Source organism: Megascapheus bottae, chromosome 18 (assembly GCF_031878675.1).
Source record: "Megascapheus bottae isolate mThoBot1 chromosome 18, mThoBot2.hap1, whole genome shotgun sequence".
NCBI lineage: Eukaryota > Metazoa > Chordata > Mammalia > Rodentia > Geomyidae > Megascapheus > Megascapheus bottae.
In genome coordinates this window covers 29,499,654-29,515,430 of record NC_143526.1, presented here as the reverse complement: position 1 = coordinate 29,515,430, position 15,777 = coordinate 29,499,654, and the positions used below count along the sequence as shown (strand labels likewise).

Here is a 15,777-nt window from a genome sequence, read left to right as displayed (position 1 = left end):
TTGGTGTATATAAAGTAACATGGAAATGTAAATTATCTAAAAATAATCTCCTATGTGAAATGCAGAGAGGTGGGGACTTGGAAGACCTCTTAGGTTCTTCCAGAATTTATTGGCACCTACTGTGTGCCAGGTGTTGAGATGGGGTCTGGCAATGCAGGGATGAGTCAGATTTGGCCTTGAGCATCTGGGGCTCCCTGTCTGGGGAGGGGGAGGGGGAGAAAGCAAACCAGATATTGCAGTGTTGGGCTCTCTCCCAGCAGGGGTGGAGGGGTGATATGGTAGCAGGTACCAGACAGAACTGAGCCAAAACCCACTCCTCAATTCCCATGACCTTGGGCAGGTCAGGCTACCTCTCCAAGCCCCAGGCCTCCATCTGTGAAACAGGGACGTCCCTGTCCCCAGCACCACCAGACATGGCATGGTAGACTTTGGGATGGGAAGCCAGTAGTTGCTAGGCAGAAAAGGGACCGGCAAGGACCAAGGTCTGGGGTTCAGCTCTTGGGTGGTGATTTGTCTGCAAGAGTAGTGGGGGACACAGGAACGAAGCCCAGGATACAGCAGGCAGAGGGAGAGGGCAGCAGTTCTTCATGAGGGCAGAAATCCTGGGGCAATTAGCCTGTGACTTTATGTATGTTGCCACTGTCCTTAAGGGGAGGTCAGGTCTGCCCGGGTAAGAGGGGGTGTGAGGTCACCTAAGTCTATTCAGCCGCAGATTCTAGGCCACGGTGCGCCCGGGAAGGCCGCGCGGCCCGGACGCCTCTGTGGGTGTGTCAAGGTCTTCTGAAGCACAGCGGGGCTGGCAGCGCGGAGCTCCGGGAGGGCCGGAGTCCCGGGTCCCCGAGTGCCGCGTCCCTGCGGCCCGGGGCTGCCCCACGGCGAGGTCGGCCCAAACTTCGGGACCTTCAGGGTGAGGCCAAGGAGAGGAAGTATGGGGGCCCCCGAAGGGCGGCCGTCTGGGGGCTCCCGGGCAGGGGAGCGGCCCAGCCCTTCTGACGCGGGGCCGATGTGAAGGAGATGGGGCCGTCGGTGTCTGCCCCATATCCTCTGGGCTGGGCTGAATCCGACGGGGCGCCCCGGGGAGGCGGGGGCGCCGTCGGCGGCGCGGGGCTTGGTGCCTGCTCCCCCGCTGGGCAGCTGGTCCCGGCGGAGCCCGGCCTGCCAGGGACTGGGCTGGGCCGGCCGGAGGGGCCGCCGTCCCCGGGCCGCCGCTGGGCCGCCTGCGGCTGCTGCGGGTGCTGAGGCCCCCGTGCCCCCAGGGGCCGGGTCGGGCGGGGGCTGTGCCGGGCGCGCGGGCACGGGAGGGAGGGAGAGGAGGAGGGAGGGAGGGAAGAGGGGGGGCGGGCGGCGGCGCAGGCTGCGCCGCTCTAACAGGTGGGATCCCGCGGCGTGGTGGAGGCGGGCGCGGGAGGAGGAGGAGGAGGAGGAAGAGGAGGAGGAGGAAGAGCAGCGGCAGCGGGAGCCTGAGCCCGAGCTGGAGCAGGATGAGCCGCGCAAACTGACAGCCACCGCTACCGCCCGCGCCCAGGCCCGGTCTCGCTCCCCGTGCCCGGGGCCGCTCCCCGCCTCCCGCCTCCCCCGGCCGCCCGCGGGGCGGCCCGCCCCCTCTGCACCTCCGGGCCCGGAGCTGCCTCCATCGCTCCTGCATCCCGGCCGGGGGGAGGAGGAGGCGGAGCAGGAGGCGAGCCGGAGCCGCCGCCGCCGCCGCCGCCGCCGCCGCCGCCGCCGCCGCCGCCGCCGCCCGAGCAGGACAGAGCGCGCCGCAGCCCCGCGCGCCCGGCCGCCGCCCGCGCCCATCCGAGCCGCTGCGCCGGAGCCACCCCGCGGGACAGCCCGGGCCGCGGCGCGCCCCGGCTCAGCCCGGCCGGGCCCGGCCCAACCCCGTCTCAGCACCGGGCGGCCCGGTGGCCGGCCCGCCCCCGAGGGCGCCGGGCGCGGCGGGAGGATGCCGAAGCCGACGCTGCTGCTGCGCGGGGGCTGGGAGCGCGAGCGCAGCCCCGGGGACTCGGAGCTGGGCCGCCAGTTCCGGGACTGGTGCCTGCGCACCTACGGCGACTCGGCCAAAACCAAGACGGTGACACGCAGCAAATACCAGCGGATCGCCGAGGTCCTGCAGGGCGGTGGCGGGACCGGCGCGGGCAGCGGCCCGGCGGCCGGCGAGAAAGGCAAGTTCCAGTTCTGGGTGCGCTCCAAGGGCTTCCGCCTGGGCAGCGGCCGGGAACCCAAGATGGGCCAAGTGGTGTATGTGCCGGTCAAGACGGGCTCGGTGAGTGCGCGCGCGGCGGCCACGGGCCGGTCCCGCGGCGGGGCTCGGGCGGGGGCGGGGCGGGGCGGGGGTGTGGATGTGTGTCCGAACGTGTGTCGCCGAGGTTGTCCGTGTGTCCCGCCTGCCTGAGGTGCACGTATCCCCTGGCTCCCGGATCCGCCTGGGCAGCGCAGCGGGTTTGGGGCGTCCCTGCCCCCCCCCCTCTGCGCCGCTGCCCGGAGCCGTGGCGGGGTCGGGCGGGCTGTCCCGGGCTGCTCACCCCGGCGTGTTCCGTCCTCCCGTCCCCTCCCCCCCGCCAGCAGGCGGCTGCTCCGGAGCCGGAGCCACCCCCCCTCCCCACCCGCCCGCCCCGGGGCTGCCTGTCCCGGGCGCCTTGCGCTCCCGCCCCCGGCCGGCTGGGCGGTGTGTGTGTGTGTGTGTGTGTGTGTGTGTGTGTGTGTGTGTGCGCGCGTGTGTGTGTGCGTGCGCGCGTGTGTGTGCAGGGTGGTGCCGCGGGGGTGGGGAGCCAGGGGCAGCCACGGGACCGGGAGTCCGCGCGGCCTCGCAGCGCCTGGGGAGGGGGCCAGCCCGGGCACCGTCGCCCCGACCCCACCCGGCGCTGGCCCGGGGAGGGGCGGCCGGAGCCGCAGCCTGGCGCAGGAGCGGCCTCCCGCGGGTGGGTGGGGCGCCCCTCCGCCCCCCTCCTCGGGACGGGGGCGGCCTGACCTATCCATCCTCTCCCCTCCCCCGTCCCCGGGGCCGGCCGGGTCCGGGTGGGGAGGCTCGGGGAGGGGGGCGGGGAGCCGCAGCCGGCGGGAGGGAGAGAGGCCGGCGGCCGGGCGGGGGCGTCCCCTCCGGCCCGGGGCGCCCTGGAGAGGGCGTGCGGCGCGGGCCCCGCGGCTCCCCGCCGGGACCTTATTGTTCTGCAGAGGGTGGGGGCCGGAGGGGGGCGGCCGCTCCCGGGGCGCTGCAGAGCTTTGAACTTTCCGTCGCGGAGACCCTCTCCGGTGCGTCCCACCCCCGGTCTGGCCCGGCCTGGGTGCCCTCCCTTCCCGCCCCCGGTGCCCCCCCCCCAGTCCCTCCCTGGCCTCGCCCGACCGGAGCGCGAGAGCCGGGCCGCCCCGCGCCGGCCTCCCTCCTCCCTCTACCCCCGCTCTCCCCTGCGCTCCTCCCCCGTCCGGCCCGCCCGCCCCGCGCTCAGCCCCGTCCCCGGCCGGAGCGGGCTCTTCACACACAATTGATTCGGTCGTTACGAAAAGTGCACTTGTCCCCTCCCCCTCCCCGCCGGCGGCCGCCCGGGCCGGGCCCGCGGGGCGAGGGGGCCGCCGGGGAGGGGGGCGGGAGCGGGGGAGCCGATCCGGAGGCGCCTCCCGCCCTCGCCCGGGGGACGGGGCTGCAGGCCGCGGGGAGCGGGGCGCCGCGAGCGCGGAGGGCGGGCGGGCGGCCCATCTGCGAGGAGCGCCGATAACCGCGCCGCGGCCGCCAGCCGCCCATCTGCGCCGCGGCCGCCTCCGGCCCGCCGCCCGGCCGAGGAGCCGGGGCAAGGCCGAGGGACGCGCCCGCCCGGCCGGGTTCCCGGAGCGGGAGGAACCTTGGGGTGCGCCCCTCCGGCGAGAGTTGGAGACCCTCTCTGGAAATCAGAGGTTTCCCCCCCAAACCCAGGGGGTCCGGGTCATTGTCCCCCCCCTCCTGAGTCCAAGACCCTCCCCTTAGCCAAATCACTGCCCACTTGGGGAGTAGGAGCCATGGCCTTCCCAGCCTAGGTCAGCCCTCCCCAGCCTAGTAGTTTGGTACCCGGCTTCGCTTTTCTCCATCTTGGGCTAGAGCTCCGCCTGAAGATGGCTTTTCCCAGTCACTGACCCACCAAATGGTTGGCTGAGTCTGTGCCCGTACCCTGGATCAGTGCCCTCTGCCCACAGGGCTTCCCAGGTCAGTGTCCTGCCCCACCCCTCTTTCTGGTCATCTCTTCCCGGCACCTGAGAATCACAATCCAGCCTTTTTCCTAGTCTGAGGCAGGAGCCTCTAATCCACGCACCACTGGAGTTGGAGGTGACACCCACACCTGGCAGCTAGCTTACTGGCTCATAGCTCTCTCCAAGGCGGTGGGCATGGCGAGGCAGTTAGTCTGTCCTCTGCATCACTGTCAAGACAGAGAAGTGCTCCCATCCAGACCACAGGCAAGAACTGGGTACCAAGCCCCCTTAGACCCTCCCTGCCCACCTCTGGCAGCAGGGACTTCAGAGGCTTCCACCCTGCCTCTTAGACCAATGATAAACCCCCAGGGACCTCATGCCTAGGAGGCAAAGAATGGGGACCTAGACCTCCCAGTCCAGGCTTCCAGGAGGACAGCAAACACAACAGACTTGCCCTCCTGTGACATTCCTCTCTTGGAGCTCCATGCCAGCCTGACCCGGTCTGCCAGTCCCCAGAGAGCCCGTTACCTGCCACTCTCCTGGCCAGCCGGAGCCAGCCACAGGAGATGCCCTGAGTGTTGCCACCCCCGTTGCCTTCCTGGGTTCCATTATTATTTTTATATTCCCATTTTCCTTTTCACTGGTCTAAGAGGAAGAAATCCTGCAGGGAATTCTGGGGCAGCCATGGCCTTTCCCTGGCTGGGACTGAATGGGACCTTTTTTGAAAGGTACAAAAGATATCCTTTGCTTTCATTGACCTACACACACACACACACACACACACACACACACACTAAAGTTGTCACTGCCTTTGGGGCTGTTTGGGAAAGATCCTGTCATTTTGTCCTGGGTGGGTTTTTTGTGAAGGTCATCAAATCATAATCATTTGTCCAAGGCATTTGTTTGGTACCTGCAAGCCTCATAACTCTGAGCCCTGGGCAATTGGGATGGGTGGGACTCAGCCCTTGCTCCTAGGGCACTGAGCTGGTGTGGGTAGTGAGCATGGCTGAGGACGTGATAAAGCTTCTGGAGGCTTCCAGAGAAGGCAAGCAGGCAAAAATGTCAAGGAAGAGGGGCCTGGGAGTTGGGTCACTCCGCAGCAGCAGCAGCAGCAACAGCAGAGAGCCCCTGTATGGCCTCAGTCCCAAGGGTAAGGCCATAGTGTGTCATCTCTCTTCCTTGTTGCTCTCTGGCAGCCCCTGCCCTGGGCCCCCTTTCCTCCCCCCATAGCCATATGCAGGGCTGTGGTCAGGGGCCCTTCCCCAGATCCTGGCCGGCTGCGGGTCGATGATCTGACACCACTTGTCCTGTCCCATCTGGCCCTGAGCTTTTCTGGGTGTGTGTGACAAAGACTTAATCTGTCCGGACGGGCCAGGGTGGAGAGCTGGGCAAAGGGAATTACACTGTGCAGGGCCCTCCTGCAGCTGGGGCCCACGAGGGGGTGGGGCTGGATGTGGAGGGAAGCCTGGGCTGGGGGTGCACCAGGGCTTTGGTTTTGCAGGTTGTCACAGGAAGTAGAAGGTGTAGGCCCAAGGCCCAGTGGGGAGGGCGGAGTCCTCCACCCAGCCTCATGGGGATAAGATCTTTTTAGGACAAGAGCCAGCCGCGTTTCTGGCTGGGCAAAGCCATGGTTAGGATTTATTATTTCTTGTATTTGACTTGCTCCAGCCACTGTAGGCTGCCATTCAAGGGTAGTGAATCCTTTGGAAGAGTGACACCCCCCCCCCCCACAACACCAATTCCCTTGTAAGTCATTAGCAAAGCCGGCCCTCTTATGGCACCCTGCTTTCAGATGGGGTCATTCTTGGGGCCTACAAGGGTGATAGATTTCCAGTGGAAGAGAATGCTTGGCCTGCAGTCAGTTTCTAGGACCAGAGAACCCCAAAACCTTCTGGAGAAAGATGGACACAGCTCAGTGGAACCATCTTCCAGAGGGGAAAAAGGAGACCTGCAGGGAGGGGCAGCATCCCCTGGTGGAGAAGCTACTCTTGGAACACAGACCTCTGTCTAGCCCCTTGCATGCCCGGAATCCCACCATGAGAGTCCCATTCCTCATGGGACATTCTGTGATTACCAAACTCCACTGTCAACACCAGGCTCCGAGAGCTGGACCCCAGGTGTTCCACTGGCCAAATTGACTAATGGTGGTCTTTTCTCAGTTTGCGGACAGCGTTCATTTAGTGGAAAGCGTTTTCACAGTCCTAAGTCTTTCTCCCTAGAGCTTTTGTGTAAAGCGTTGGCACCTGCGGCCGCTGGTCTGGGCAGAAAAGGGCCTCTGACTTAGCACTGTGGGTGATACGTGCCTTGACCTTCTGTTGAACACCTCAGTACATCCTGGTTTTCTTCAAATGATCGAAACAGGATCAACTCAGATTCTGAGTTACCCTGTGCCTAACTAACCCTGTGCTACTGGCTACTGCTATGCCTCATTCATGGTATTCTTAAAGTAGTCCAGAGGCCAGTGTACTGTGATGATTGCCACAAATTCCCCAATGCCACCCCACCGACAGGGGTGGGCCCCTAGTGCGTGCTGTCTTATACACAGGTCCTTCTGACCCTGAAGTGTCTTACAACTTGATCCAATTTGAAAGTATAGGTCCTTTGTGACGAAATTTCAGTCCATTACACTTCAATCTGAATTAGTTTCCAAGAACCTCTATGGTCAAGATGTCTGTGATCATAGGCCAGTGCCTGGGGCTGTGTAAAATGTCTGGGGCTTCCCTGGAGCTCACTAGGACAGGCATGGGGTGGCGGAGAAGGAGGCCTGTTGTCTTGGGTCCCAGGGGAGTTTGGGGAGGTTGACAGCCATGTCTCACATAGGCTCCATTTAGAATTCTCTTGAATGGTAAAAGGAGGACTTGTTAATTAATCATCCATAATTCGGGGGATATGGTTCTGGGGACTGAGCTGCGTTTTGGAACCCAGGTGATGTCGGACAGTCATAGTGTATCTTCTAGGACCTCTGTTCTGGCTCCAGGGTCACTCTGCTGGGGTGTGGGGACAGCATGCACTTTTCTTCCTTGGCTAAGATCTGTCTGGTACGAGTGTCCTCTCTGCTATGGCCCTGCCAGCTGCTTTTCTGTCCCTGAGTAGCTAGAAGGCCAAGAGGCCCATCTGGGATCCTGGGAGGAGGGTGGGTGTCTGTGTCTGAGGCTGTCCACGACAAAGGTCGAATGCCTCTGGCAAACCTGAGCTTCTCCAAGCCAGCTCTTACCTTAAGGCTGTGCAGTTGATTGAGGATTGTGCTCAGTGGTGTGTGCCCACAGGGCAGACCATGTGTGTGCCTGAGGTGTGCATAGCTCTGAGTGGGTGTGGGTGAGAGAGCCTGCCTGCCTGTGTGCACGCTGGGAGTGCTAGCTAGTGTGAATGTGTCCCGGGGCAGGGTGTGTATGCTTGCATGACGGGAGGGGGCCAGTGTGCTGTGGTTGTGCGTGGTTGGAAGCGGCTGTGTCGGCAGATGTGGGAGCACCTGGGGGCGGTGTTGGCAGACCACGGGTGTGACTATTCAGGCACATGTGTGCAAGGCTCTGATTGAAAGCCCTGGCTGGCTGTGTGATACTGATGGTGTATCCTTTGTCACAGCCAGGTTAGCTCAAGTGGCTGCCGTGGCCCAGGCCACCCCTGGGGTTTTGTGACTGGAGGAGGCTGAGTGCATACCAGGAAGTGGGCAGAAGAGGTGGGGCCATGTTTCCATGATGGAGACCCCCTTCTCCCATACATCAGGAAGCCCAAAGCCAAGCATGGGCAGAGGATGGGAAGGGGAGGGGAGGGGTGCCCTGGTGGTGGTTGGGGGGAGTTCTGAACTTGAGATGAAGAGACCATGACCTTGGAAATCCCAGCTCCATCCCTTCTTTGCAGGGTGAAGGGAGGTGGGAATACCCTGCCAGCCCCAGGAGTCTTAGCTTCCTCATCTGGAAAACAGGCTCCAAAGCGCCACTTCCTGGCAAACTGGAGAAGGCTGTGCTGTCGTTTGACAATAATGGTGAAGTTACAAGCTTCTGTTAACTGGTGTCAAAGCCGTGCCTGACCCCTGAGCCCCAAAGCAGGCAAAGAAACAGAAGGATGCTGGCTGCAGCCTGCCAAGGCTGGCGGCTCATTAGAATAAGGACTCTTAATTCTGACCCAGAGGGGGGATGCAGAGGCCAGGCTTTCCAGTTACAATGCCCTGAGTCTGAACCCCAGTTCTGTCCTTGGTCTCAATTTGGCCTTAATTTTCTCATCAGTAAAATGGACAGAAATCCTATCTCCTCATAGTGTGTGATGTGTTAATGTTTTTTTGTTTTCTGTCCTGGAGCTTGAAGTCAGGGCCTGAGCACTGTCCTTGGGCTTTCTCAAGGCTAGAGTTCTACCACTTGAGCCACAGCACCACTTGTGGTTTTTTCTAAGTATGTGGTACTGAAGAATTGAACCCAGGTCTTCGTGCTAGGCAAGCACTCTACCACTAGGCTAAATTCCCAGCCTGAGTTAATGTTGTAAGCATGCAGAGTTCCCAAGATGCAACACATCTTAGGAGGTGTTAGCTGCTATGGGATCTTACAGAGCCTCCCTTTTCTCATCCCCAAAGTGGGATGATGATAAATGATGTGGAAGATGTGTAGAGATGAAGCATAGAGCCATGTTTCTGGCTCATAGCAGGCAGCAGCTATGTTTGGTTCCTGAGAGAATTGTGTCCGAGTCACTTCTGATCTTCGGTGCCCCTGGGGCCTGGGAAGTTTGATGAACCCAGTGGGCACTTGGGTCTGAGTCTCTGCCTGGTGCTCGGGAGGGATCTGGGAGTAGGCCAGAGGCCCTGAGTGAATGGAGTCCCTCACACATGCACCCTGCCCAGCTCCCCTGGCAGAGACCCTGAGTTTTGATCATGGGAGAACTAAATCTAGTCCCTCTGTTGAAGGTCTAATCAGGTCTCGCAATCATTCAAGTCACACCCATGTCCAGTTTATTTCATTACTTGGGCCAGGGTGATAAGGAACTGTCTCAGAGCAGCAGGGAACTTCCCCAAGTCCTACAGGGAGTAAGAGGCAAGGCTGAGCTTCCCGGACTGCCTGACCACAGCCTTGAGCAGTGCAGGCATCTGGGGAGGGTGACAGCGGGAGCGCCTAGCTCTCGTGCCAACCCACTCTCAGGATCACAGCCCACCTACTCTCAGGATCACGGTATCCTATCCATGGCGGCGGGGGGGGGGGCGGGTACCCTCCTAAAGCTTTCCAGAGCTCCAAAAAGGTTGGGGGAGGCAGATGCCCCTTCTTGCCCATCCCCACTCATCTCATTTCACCTGTGGCTGTAGGTCTGACCTGGGCTATGTTGGGGGGGAGGGAGAAGAGCAATGGGGATACATTCCTCCCCCCATCCTTCAATCCTCTTGGCTACCTTGAGACATGACGTTCTTCCACTGCAGATAGGGAAACTGAGGCAGAGCAGAACGACTTACTGAAGGTGAATGGCAGCTGAAGCCAGTGCAAAACTCAGGCAACCCACTCATTTGTCTCCTCCCTCACTGTCTTACTTTCACTTGCCCCTGCTCTGCTCCTCCTCCTGCTACCTCCCTCTGGGCCACATCTGGGAGGCACTTGCACTTTTACCTCCTCTCCCCCACATGCAACCCTTTTACAAATCCTGCTGATGCTCCCTTCAGAGCATGGCTGGCACCTTACCACTGCTCCCTGTTACTGCCTCTATCCCAGCTGGGAGGGGCAGAAGCCTTCCACTGTGCTGCTGGGTCCACTCTGCCCTAGAGTTCCTTGTTTGTCCAAACAGCCTGCAGAGACTTTGCAAAATCTTTTTGCAAAAATCTGTTTGCAAAAAGCAAACAGATTCCCCCAACCTTTTCTGCTAAAAAAAAAAAAAAAAGTGCTCTAAGACATTCTTAGACTCCAAGCCAGAGCCTTCCCTGAGTCTGACAAAACCCCCGCTCAACCTGGATCGGCTGCCCTTACCACCTTCCACTTTCCCTCACTCATCTGGCCGTGCCCACACACTGATATCTTTGCCATTCCGCAAACACAGTCTTGCCCCCAGGACCCTTGCACTACCTCTTCCCCCAACTGATAGCTTTCTCCTCAGTTCTTTGCAGGGACAGCTCCTTTTCCTTCAGTGTTTGCTTGTGTCACCTCCTCAGAGAGGCCTCCTTGATCACCAGTCAGGCCCATCTTGATCCCTTAGATCCTATCTCTGGCATCTCTCTTTCTACTTAATTTTTCCTTCTTTATCAGCTCTGGGTAGGAGATACATTTTACCAGTTCTGTGTTCTCCTAAAGATAGGTGCCTTAGAGCCAGAGACTGAGAACTGGCTGTCTGTTGTTTATTCAGTGGCTCAGGAGACTCAGGCCCAAACTCTCTTCCTTAGAGGGTCTGGAAGGTCCTCGATGAACTGGACCCTGAGTTCAGAAGCATCTTTTTAGTGAAAACGGACCACAGTGACATAACGCTCACCCCTGGGGTGGCACTAATTGTAGCCGGGTGGGTGTGGGCCTGTTAGGATGTAGCCACTTTCCTGTTGAGCAGGTCGGAGGGGGGGTGAGGGGTAGGGGGAGTAGGGATGGGCAAGTGGTCTAGTCAGTTTGAGAGCTGCTTCATTGTGGGGCGGGGAGGGGACAATGTCCTGGCTGGGCCCAGATGGAAGAGAAGGGCCTGGAAAGTCATTTGAGCGTGTGTATGTGTGTGTGTGTGTGGGGGGGGGGGTAAGGTTAGATGAAGTTCTAGAAGGAACTGTGGGGTTCTGTGGCCAGAGGGGGATGGGCTTTGGGGAGTGGAAAGTGAGAGAGGGAGGGCCTCCTCACAGGGCAAGAGGTGAAGCAGTTGGATTTGGGTGACCGCAGGCCCCAGGCATCGAGAGTGGAAGGAGGGGAGGAAACCAGGCAATTCTGGCCTGATAGACCCGGGATAGAAGAAGCTGAGGGTGAGAATTCATGGGCCAAACCCAAGAAGTGTCTCCAGGGCCACAGTGGTGGGGGTTAGAGATCAAGAAACAGATCTGGAGATTCAGACCTTGGTGGGCCAGCTTGGGAACCACCACGTGTCCAGGGCTCCCATCCAGCCTGGAACTTCCGAGGGGCTGGGACCGTGAGGGCCTCCTGGGAAGTCGGCTTGAGTGGATGGATGACTCATCCTCTTCTCGGCATCCCAGGATGAGGAGCCCTTGAGGAGACAGGAGCCCTTCCTGCTGCAGGCCCAGCCTGACTGGATGTCACAGTAGGAGACAAATGTCCCCGTCTTATCTCAAGACATCCTATGAGGGTGCCACCAGGAGCACACAGCATCCACAATCTTACAGTCCTCAGCCACCCACCGGCACTGTTGTGACCCCATTCTACAGGTGCACAAACCACGGTATAGCCTCTACTGGCACGTGGCCAGGTAGCCACTCAAAACTCCGGTTTCTTGCCTCGCACCGGGACTTGCCTGGGCACTGGGTTCTTGACCAGACTGAGCAGCTGTAGGGAAGGACCAGAGGGCAACGCGGCCATGGACGGACCTGGCTTTAGAACTGTGTAGTTCCAGGCAGGTGACTTGCCCGCTCTCACCCCCTGCCTCCTTCGGCATCTGTGGTAATAAATCTTGTATCCCATGGGAGAGTGGAGAAGGTGGCACAAAGTCAAGCCTGCCAAGCAGTCTACTCCATCTTGAGATGCCTCCTACTGCAAAGATCCCAAAGCCAGACAGCTGTCAGCCTCCTATAAGGCGTGAAGATAATGGGCCAGGGGCAACTCTGCTCAGGCTTGGAAGGGCCTCAGTGACGGGGAGCCCTCCAGGGCTCTGAAGTGGTCTGAGCAGCAATGAATGGAGTTGGCCTTGCACATTCTAGGCAAGCTAGACAAGCTCAGGGGAGCCACACCCCTAGGCTTTCATGTTGAACTTGAGGCTGCTGCAGGTGGGCACAGCATGGGGGCATGGAGTCCAGGCTCTGCGAGCCTTCCTGAACCTCAGGTTCCTCATCCATAGAATGGGGAGGTAATACTGGGGAGTGGATCCATCCCTGGGACCATGCTACAGTTCAGAAGCATCTCTGCCAAGGACTGGGCAGAGGCAAGCCCTCAATAAGAAGGAGCTGCAGGCAGGATTCTGACTCTGATTGAGCAGATACCTGAGAAGCTGGGCACTGCTGATTGAGGGAGCTTTGGGCTGGAGGCTGGAGGGTCTCCAGGCTCAAGATTTCGTATCCTGCCACTCACTAATGAGAAGGAAGCTGGGAAAGTTGCTGCCTCCTCTGAGCCATAGTCACCTGTAAATAGTCTTCTGTAAATTGGGCTGGCTGTCTCATGGGGCTGGCTGTGCAGGGCTTGAAAGCTATCCCCTGCCCTGTCCATTGCATAGCTGGTATACTGGGTTTGGCAACACTGGAGCAGAGTCGCCAAAGGAACAGTGGGTGGAGGTGGAAGCAAGTTCCTAGGGGGAGGGGCCAGTGTCCTCTTTTAGGGTGGGAAACCCACCCACTCCAGGGCCAGAGGAGGGAGTTATGAACCAAAGCAGGTAGGAAGGAGGAGAGACTGGCTTGTGCTGGTGCCGTGGAAGCTGGCCCACTGGGAGGAAGTAAGAGGACCAGTGGGCTTCCTGAGTCCAGGCTGCCCAACGGGACTAAGAGCAGGTGAGCTCCTTGGCATGGGCGTGTCTGTGTACCCTGGGTTCAAGCCCTGACTCCCTAACCAGATGTGTAGTTTTGCGCATATCTTCACTTCTTCGAGCCTCCATTTCCACATCTATGAAATGGGAACAGAGGCACCAGTGCCATTTTCAGGTCATGGTGGGGATCATTTGGGGTGTATACAGCACTCGGCCAGTGCCTGCCACAGAGGGGAAAGTGACGATGCTCCAGCCTGGGTGCTTATCAAGTGTTGAGTACCTAACGTGCACAACTCCACATGGTTGTCCAGAGTGGCTGCCAGGATTCCAAGGCTCAGAGAAGCCAAGAGTCATGCCTGAGGCTGCACCGTGGACAGGAGGCGGTGCAGAACTCTGTCCTCTCTGAATCATTCATTTTTTGAGCAGCCTGGCTTAGCGCAGGAGAATGTGGGTATTATGGCAGTGTCCGCCTGTGGTATTAGAGACTTAGGATGGTGGCTTTTGCCAGGATAGGCAGGTGGTGCTGACTTGGACATGCTGCTTAGGCACACACACCGTGTATCAATCGGGGTAAGGAACTCTGCAGTTTAGGTCGGGCAGGGAGTGGCCCAGAGCTTGAAGCCACCCAGCTGCTCCATATCCTGGGAGCCAGGACCCCAGTATCAGCTCCTATGGGTTGCCTCTGCTCTTAGTGGGAGGCACCTAAAGGGGGAGGTGCTGACCCATGTCCTGGCCGCATTGAGAGAAAACCATGCCGGAGTGTGGACTCAGGGCCACCGGGAGAGGTTTAGAACAAGCAGCAGGTAGGTCCCCAAGAGGGTGAGCTTGGGCTAACCCTCCACCTAGTTTTCCCTGGACCCACTGGACTCTGAAACCAGGCTGCTTCAGTTTTGCATCCTAAATCTGCCATCTGTGTGCTGTTGAATGCGGGCAACCTGCTTAACTTCTCTGTGCCAAATTCTGCATTTGCAAAATGGGAACAATGATATAGGACCTGCTTGACTGGAGAGGATTATGGGAATGGAGGGCTTTGGAAGTCCAAAAGACTGCTGGGTGTGTGGCCGAGGGCTGGTGAGCCATGCCGCTGCCACTCCTGCTGTTGCTACGATACTCATGCATGTGCTGCTGGCCCATGCACGTGGGTTGAAACTCCCAGCATCCCTTGCAGGTTCCAAAGTCCAATTTTCATGGCTTCTGCCCATTTAGGAATGAGGCTGAGAGGAGAGGTCAGCCTGGGGTCAATGCAGTGGCTGTAGACTTTGAGCCACATCTGGCATGGGGAGGGTCCCCTGGACTCAATCCCCTATTTCTGTGTTGCTCCTCTGCCAGAGGGGCCCTGTCCCTTATGTGGGGACAGGAGTGGAGGGGGATGCAGGAAAGAGGCCTTGGCTGGACCCCAGAAGATGAGGCCCAAGGCTTTCCTCTACCCTGCTCAGCTGTGCTGCTATGGAAAAGTTCCCCAGCTCCCAGGCAGGGCTTCTCACAGGGAGGTAGCCCCAGGCTGCTATGGGGACTGTGGCAGCACCCGTGGTGTGGTGGCGAGCTGGTCTGGCTCATCTGGGACCTGCCTGCAGGGCCCTGCCCCTGAGCTGGGACTCATGCTGTCACGAGTGAGATCTCCCGTTTAGGAGGCCTGGTTTCAAATCTGTCCATGCTGCTCGGTAGCTGGGTTCCTGTAGGGAGAGGAACGAACTTCTCTGGGCCTCTGATTTCTCCTCTGTGAGCCAACCTTAGAATAGAATCTGCTCTGCGTGGTGGTTGGACAGCTGTAGGTAAGGGCCTTCGTCAAGGTTCTGCATTTGGCAGCAGTTCTAATTATTCTAAGGAACTCAGATTAATATGAGAAACCACCAGCGAGCAGAACACACCTGTAATCCCAGTGTCAGGAGGCTGAGGCCAGAAGATTGTGACAAGTCCAAGACCATCCTGGGATACATAATGAGATCCTATCTTAAAAAAAAAAAAGCTGGCCCGGCACAGTAACTCACACTTGTAATCCTAGCTACTCAGGAGGCTGAGATCTGAGTGGCACTGTTCAAAGCCAGCCCAGGCACTAAAGACCAAGAGACAGAGACTCTTATCTCCAATTAACCACTAGAAAACTGGAAGTGGCACTGTGGCCTCAGGGGTAGGATGGTCACCTTGAGCTGAAGAGCTCACGGACAATGCCCAGGCCCAGAGTTCAAGCCCCCCTGACTGACCCCACCACCACCAAAAAAAGCTGACAATACAAAACCAAATAAAAACAACGCGGGGTTATGGGGAATGTGATCCTTCCATTCACTGGTTGGCTCAGCAGACTGACAGGTGCCTGCTGTGTACCAGGCCTGCTCATTCACTCTGCTGAGAGAGTTTCTGAGACCTCCTGGAGGCCGGCAGCCATGCTGGGGCTAATCCAGAGGTGGGCACAGGACACACCTGCCCTCTGCCCTCTCAGAGGAGTGCCAGATGCCCCTGGCTAGAGGCCAGGGACAGCCTGGGCGTTGTCCATCCTGTCAGCTCAGGCAGCCAGCCCTGTCCTGGTGGTTCCAGGCACGCTGAGCTCAGCATGACCCCAGGGTCACTTCTGCCCAGAGTCCCCAGGACCAGGAGAAGCTGGGGTACAGGTTATTCAGGGCCTTTCCCAACCCCCCACCTGAGTTCTCCTCTCCTCCTCCCCCACCAGCATACTCACTGTCCGTTCTCTCACTTCCTCCCTCTTCATACTGTGCCAAAGTGTGGTTGAACATGTAGACATGGCTGCTTCAGAGCCTCTGTGGCTCCCTGTTGCTAGCCAATCAAAAGCTATTTGGCTCACAAGGCCCAGTCCTGGCCCCCCCTTCACGTCCACGGGCCTAGGCTCCCCTGCTTCAGCTGTGCTCGTCTCCTGGCTGCTCACCCCAAACTCAGTGGGTGATGTTGAAATGTCACTTCCTGGAGGAAGACTTCCCTGTCACTCAAGCCCCTTTCTCTAACTCTGCAGACTTTAGTAATGTGGCAGACATGGTGTTTTATCTGTTTGTTTTTGCAGTGCTGGAGATGACACCTAGGACCTCATACATGCTAGGCGAGCACTGTGCCCCCTGA

The 15,777-nt window shown here is 59.3% G+C and overlaps 1 protein-coding gene across 1 annotated transcript in view; it reads left to right on the top strand.

Annotated features, from left to right (window-relative positions):
- Positions 1–1,942: 1,942 nt before the first annotated feature.
- Positions 1,943–15,777, top strand: part of Nol4l (nucleolar protein 4 like) — a 115,965-nt gene continuing 102,130 nt past the window's right edge. The window contains exon 1 of the mRNA XM_090352165.1: positions 1,943–2,263. Within this exon, the coding sequence (XP_090208291.1) occupies positions 1,943–2,263 (321 nt within the window). The remainder of the gene's footprint in view (positions 2,264–15,777) is intronic.